At 39.7% G+C, this 6815-nt stretch overlaps 1 protein-coding gene across 7 annotated transcripts in view; it reads left to right on the forward strand.

The window, feature by feature from the left end:
* The window catches only part of MST1R (macrophage stimulating 1 receptor), a 239425-nt gene extending 236007 nt beyond the window's left edge, over nt 1-3418 (forward strand). For all 7 annotated transcript variants that reach the window (XM_030205877.1, XM_030205881.1, XM_030205878.1 and 4 more), the window contains exon 21: nt 2903-3418. In XM_030205877.1, the coding sequence (XP_030061737.1) occupies nt 2903-3155 (253 nt within the window). In that variant the 3' untranslated portion in view covers nt 3156-3418. The remainder of the gene's footprint in view (nt 1-2902) is intronic.
* Nucleotides 3419-6815: the final 3397 nt, after the last annotated feature.

Here is a 6815-nt window from a genome sequence, read left to right on the forward strand (position 1 = left end):
CCAACAAGATGGAACAGTACCTTTTACATTCTGGAACAGCTGCTGAAACACAAGGAGCCAGTAATGTCAACTTTGGCAGAGCATTTAAACTCACCTGCACTCTTAACAAAGGCAGAATGGGAGAAGATGGAAAACTTTGTGAAGTGCTTGAACCATGCAAATTTGCCACAGAACACCTTGGTGGAGAGAAGTACATGTCCTGCTTAGTTCTGCCTAAAATTTGCCATTTCATGTACGAGTTTACCGTATCTGATGATAATCTTGCATACATAATTTGTGCAGAACTTAGCAGCTGCAAGCAAAGTTTCATTGCTAAGTTTTTTTACATAACTTGTCTTGTACTATGAATGTGCAGTTCAAGAAATTGATATTTCTTACTCTTACGAACATGAAGATACTTGGCTTTCCATTAAACGATTGCTTGCTGTGAAAACTTCAATCCCTAGACCTTCACTTCCATCTCCTAAGAAACACCAGAAAAGAAAATGAAATGAAATTCAAACTGTCACCTAGACCCAAGGAACATCCTGTAGGTGAATTGGAACATTATAAAGCATATCCCACTTTAACAGGAGAAGTTCACATTTAATACTGATGGCGAAGACATTGCACCAAGTACCCAGCTCTCTCGATATTGGTTCCATGTGAACGTTTATTCTAAAAAGCAGGATTTATTACTGACAAATGTAGATCATCTCTGCTCCTTGAGAGTTTCAATCAACTGCTTTGTCTAAGTAACTGGCTTAATGAATAATTAGTCTGTGTACGCTATGATGGCAATTCTATAGTTTGGTGTCTTGCTATAGGTGCCCCAATCACATGTGCTTACTGCTAATTCTATAAGGCATCAGGGCACACCTAAACCATTCTAGAATGCTAGCACATGACTGTGTATGCCATATCAATGAACTTGAAACCACACAAACAGCCAAAACTTGCAACAGAAAATAGGTTGCTACTTCTGCTGTTAGCAAGATGAGGGGACTAAGTGGCTGACTTTGTGGGGGGGGGAGGAGGTTTGAGAGAGAGAGAATGAATAAAAGATGCGGGGAGGGGAGAAGTGGGCACTCATGCTATGATAATATATGAAACAAAGAGACTATTTTGCTTCACCCATCAGATAGGTTATGTCGTACAGCTGACACCATATCAATGGCTGATGTAAGGTGGTGTACCTAAGTGCAATGTGCACAACTGATACTATTCTTCTCACAGATCTGGAAACCACATGACCAGCCCAAAGTTCCTGCACAGCGCTGCAGGGAACAGAAAACACTCGGTTGGTTCTGCTTTTAGCAAGATGAGTGGAACAGGTGGTTCATTCGGGGGGGGGGGGGGGGGGGTTATGAAAGAGAGATTTGAGTAAAAGCCGGGGTGGGAGAAGTATATGAAAGAGAGAGAAATAGGGACCCAAGCCATGATATGTGAAACAAAGAGGCCATTTTTCTTCACCCATCAGGTAGGCTTTGTGGAGGAGTAGCCTAGTGGTCAGAGCACTTGGTTGGCAACCAGTAAAGCCAAGCTTAAATCTCATTGCTGGTCCCTGTGATCTTGGGCAAGTCTCATAACCTTCCATTGCCTCAGATACAAAATTGGATTGTAATTCCCCTTGGGACAGGAAAATACCTAGTGCACTTGAATGTAGCTCACCTACAGCTACTGTTGAGAAAGATGCCAGCTAAATCCAGACAAATGCATTCATAAAAGCCACTTTCTGGGATTTGTAGTATGGAGTGTTGCTACGATTTGGGTTTCTGCTAGGTTCTTGTGACCTGGCTTGGACACAGTTTGGAAAACAGGTTACTGGGCTAGATGGACCATTGGTCTGACCCAGTATGACTACTGTTATGTTCTTATGTAATTGGTTCAAGTCTCTATGTACAAGCTTACAGAATTGCTTATTGCATGCCTAAGAAAACTGGAATCAAAGCTATATTTGTTGAATGTTTAGGAACAATAAAAGAAATCAAACAAATATGTGTACATTCTAAATGTATTCCAACTCTTGTACATTTGGATTGTGCGATTAATCATGTGATTAAAAGTTTTAATTGATGTACAGCTCTAATATCTTCAGATTAAACCCCCTTATTCCCTAATAGCTGCTTTCACGTTACCGTATGTATTACTCTATTATTCCTGTAGGATATTTTCCAATTTGCTGTAATCCATGCATTACCTTGTCAAAACCTGAGCTATATCCACTTTATCAAATATGAAAGATTAACATGTTCCCTGCACTAATTAAGCAATTCTTTACCCTTAAAAGACAGAGATGAGAGAGTTTTTGCAAATGGTTTCCAACTCATAAAATGTCGTAGGGCTGTTGCTGAGCTACTAGTGTGTGTTACAGGGTGTGTCTGTGACTCTGTGAGTGCTGTTATATTGTCCTGTTCTTCTAACATAACATATTGCCCTGTGTATGTTATGTGGTGCATCTATGCCAGTGGTACCAAAACTGGGGTTCAGGACCCCAGATGGAGTCACGTCATCTATAGATAAGGTCAAAGAAACAAGGCTAGTAAGACCTCCCTTTTGACCTGCACCATAATTTGTGGCCGGTAATAGCACTCAGCCTAGGGTCTGTGAGTCAGTGAACATTCTCAGACTCTACCCCTTCCCTTTGTGGGGCTTTCCTGTTAGACTGGAAACCTATGCAGAGTACTGTGATCTGTTAGTTGTAGATCACATTGCAATACATGGTCCTATGCTGAATTTCTCCACTGTAGCCAGCTATGCTGTTACTGATCTCAAGGGTGTGTGGGGAGGGAGGAAGGAGGATGTGGACAAGAGAGGGAAGCCTGCTATTTTGAGCCCCACATTTAAAATGGGGTCATATGGATAGAAGCTCTGATCTATGTTCTTCTAAGTTTTATAACTTATTCCCATTTGGTCCAACTAGGTACGATGTAATGCTGACATGTTGGTCTCCACGGCCAGAGGACCGCCCTGCATTTTTAGACCTCATTTTGAACATCGAGCACATTCTAGGCTCTCTGAAAGGTGAACACTATATCAACTTGAATGTGACATATGTGAATTTGGAGAATAGTCATCCATTCCCACCAGCTGCCCAGAGCTCAGAGGATGAGCTGGAGAGCAGCGAGGAGGAAAACATAAAGGGCAGAGGTGCATCTGGCACAGACTCAGACTGACAAGCTAACCTCCCAGTGGAATGAATGCTACAATGAGAGACATACTTGAAACTGTACAGATTTACTGAAATTTCTTAGAATTTATTTTTGTACTGGGTTTAAATTTTAAGCTAATTGTCCATTGTGTTTTTGTGGTATGATTTATGGATGGTAGAGTGCCTATTGTCATACTTTATTTTCTTCTGATTTACATTAAGAAACAGAATACTTTCTTGAGAAAATGTACTGCTGTCCAGAATAAATGGAATGATTACTTATTTGAAGTTTTGCAGTTTTCTTTCTTCTGCAGATTCTGTGATTACAGCTATTTAACATTTCTGTAGCACTACTAGACGTATAGGGCCAGACTCAGTAAATGGCACCCAAATATGGGGGCTGAAAAAAATTGGCATAAAGGGCTCTGAGCTGAGCACTCTTTATAGAATAGCAGTGGCTGCCGAATTCCATGCCAAACTTTGGGTGCAAGGACTTACACCAGCTGAAATCCTGGCGTGCATCTGCAGTATTCTATAGTACTGCATGCAGTTTTTCAGAACACCCATGCCCCTTCCATGGGAACACCCCCTTTTCAGTTGCACATGGATACATTTAGGTGCTATTCTATAACTGGGCACCTAAGTGTATTTCCACACTGATCTGTTTCAGCCCCATTTCGGTGCATTGCAGCCATTAAAAAACATTTCTGCACTGAAAAGCACAGAATTAGAGCCTAATTTTTGGTGCAATTTATAGAATTCCCTAGGTACAATGTTGTTTGATTGAAACCACAGACAGGCAGTATGTCAAGTCCCATCCCATTTCTCTTTTTTTTTTCCAATTTATAATTTTTATTGTTAAAGCTATACATTCCACAACTTGACAAGGTGCCAATCTCCAAGCATTGACCTAATAACATGAACATAAATTTGAGGTATTCCACCCTATTTTAATACATATAATCTATTCATCTCTTCCCATCTCCCCCCCCCCCCCCCCCTTCCTTTCTCTTTGTTAGCATAGACTGACCTCAGGTAGATGGAGGGTTTATGCAGATTCACTTTGGGTTGCTCTTGTACAAGATTCTATTAATTAGAGGATTTAGCAGAAAGACCTCCCTTGGGGAAAATTATAGGCCTATTGTGTTGCCCTCCATCACCAGGGTAAGGTATGTGAGCAGCTGTGAAGCCACCCTTTCTCTCACTGCCACCAAATAAAAGGTTAGGATAGCAACATGAATGCTTGCTTCTGCTCCCTGAGCTGGCTAGGGCTATTGTGGAGTCAGAGGTGGAGTGGAAGGAATCTCAGCCATCCTTCAAAAGTAACATCTAGTAGCCAGATGTAGGGTCCACGTTATTCAGGTCCAGAGGGAGCTGTGCGCTGTGGCCCCGTGTCAATAACCGTTGCTGCAATGGCTGGGCTGAATCAGAAGGATACTAAAAAGTAGAATACAAGTTTACAGCATGGTAGCCCTGTCCAGAAGAGTAGAAGACTTTTGTGGCTCCAAAAAAATACTAATGTGTCAGTGAGAGATACACCTCATTTACTACTTTCTTTACACCTTTCTTCCTTATAAAGCGGCATAAGGGATAGTATTCAGTCTGCAGAGGTCAGCAAGTTTTGTTAATGCCAGCCATCATGGGTTTTTATCTGAATATTCAGCATGGGCCATACGGATTTAGATATAAAGTGGCTGTCAGTTTTTGTCTGGGTACCAGTGATATTCAAATTAGTTCCTAGATAAAGTTAGAATAGTCATTTTGCTGATTATCACCAACCAGGTAACTCCTGGCTCTACCTTAACTCCTCCCCCTGACTACCCTGGCACTCTCCAGATAATAAACCTACCCTGGTACTGCGGGATTAGAAACTATATATAAATGACAAAGCTAACCTAAAATAGTTTGAGCTTTGTGTCTCATTCACTTGCTCTAAATGAATATATCTTTAATCAACAAAGACCTCAAATATCCTGATATGGAATAATACACCAAGTATTGTAAAGACTACTATCTTGCATGAGAATACTATCTATATATGCATCCAGCTTCTCTTACATCTGCACGCAACTTTGGAATGCACTGCCGAATGCCATAAAAACAACACATGATTTGGCAACCTTCCAGAAATTATTAAAGACTAAACTGTTCAAAGAGACTTATCATAGGGATCCTTCTTAAAAACATGACATTGAACTGTACTGCAATTAGCTAACATTGAATCATTCTTATTTGGTTAATTTATCACATTATTATTATTGAATGCTTTTCATTACTCTTGTTCTTAAATACCTGAATTGTACTGTTTATCTATTTTTCTACCAATTTATACTGCGTATTCTCTATTCTTTAACTGGAATATTACTTGTATTTCTTATTCTGGAAATGGCGATCACCACTACAGTATTCGTAAGCCACATTGAGCCTGCAAAGAGGTGGGAAAATGTGGGATATAAATGCAGAAAATAAATAAATAAATAAGTTATCATCGTCAGCCAATTTTAAAAGAAAGCAAGAAGAAAAAAGAATCAGCATCAAAACTCCCAAATTTCGGAGAAAACCTACGGATTAAAAAAAAACCCAAAACCCTCTTTCAGGTACATAGACCAAAGCGAATGAACACAAAAACATTTTTTTAAGCATAAGCAAATCAACAAACCAAAATAAATCTTAATAATACTTCAAGCTTGAACAAAGCAAGTAAGCTTACTGCATTCAGTGTTCAATGCAAAAAATCAAAGGAACATAGCCAGCAACAAAAATTCACTTAGCTGTAACAGCCACCCGTATGTCCCTCAATGTAGCTCAAACAGAACCTATATGTGCAACACTGGACAGTGCACTGCTAGTTCCCCTTGATAGTTTTCTTCTGTTCTTCAACAAGAGCGCCTTGTTTCGCTTCTCTACATGCTGCCTCAGGAAGAATCTTAAAATATCAGATTTCACATCACCCTAACTAACTTAAAGATGGCACTAGGAAATGCAGACACCAAGGATTTAAATAATCAATCCCGTTTGACGGATGGAACCATCTTACTAAATAAGGGACCTACTGTTCATGAAAACACAGAACAGGACCACATAAGCAAGTAGAACTACCAGGGAAAAACTAGAAATAAGCATTCCATTCCACATCCCTACGGTTCAACTGTGTTCAATTTGTATATCCATTATTGCATCTTGTGTCACAAAATCTTTTTAACATCCCCCCCCCCCCCTCTTACCCAAATAAACTTTATCAATAATAATACATCTCATTTGGTCAAACTAGTGTTTGAATTAGTGGCAATGTCTCATCATAGGAGCTTCAACTTTCCCATGAGTTATGCAGTGTCGATGTTCAATTACTCATGTTTTCAATTTCCTTGTTGTATGTCCTATATATAACAGTTCACAAGGACATCTAAATGCAGAAACTACGTTTTCAGAATCACAAGAAGTGTTATATTTCAATTTGAGCTCCTCACCATCCTGCCAAGTCAGTGTTGAACTCTCAATGGTCACCGAAAAAAACAGAGCAATGTCCACATTTCTTGTGTTCACCTTTATAGATTGATTTTCTGTCTTGAAGATTACAGTTACGAGCGTAAGATATCATTAATCTTTGATCTTGAAATATATCACTCATCTGCATAACATTCCAATTCTTCTTAATGATGATGCTATTTTAGTTGCCATATTGGTG

The sequence above is a fragment of the Microcaecilia unicolor genome, chromosome 6 (assembly GCF_901765095.1).
Source record: "Microcaecilia unicolor chromosome 6, aMicUni1.1, whole genome shotgun sequence".
Classification (NCBI taxonomy): Eukaryota; Metazoa; Chordata; class Amphibia; order Gymnophiona; family Siphonopidae; genus Microcaecilia; species Microcaecilia unicolor.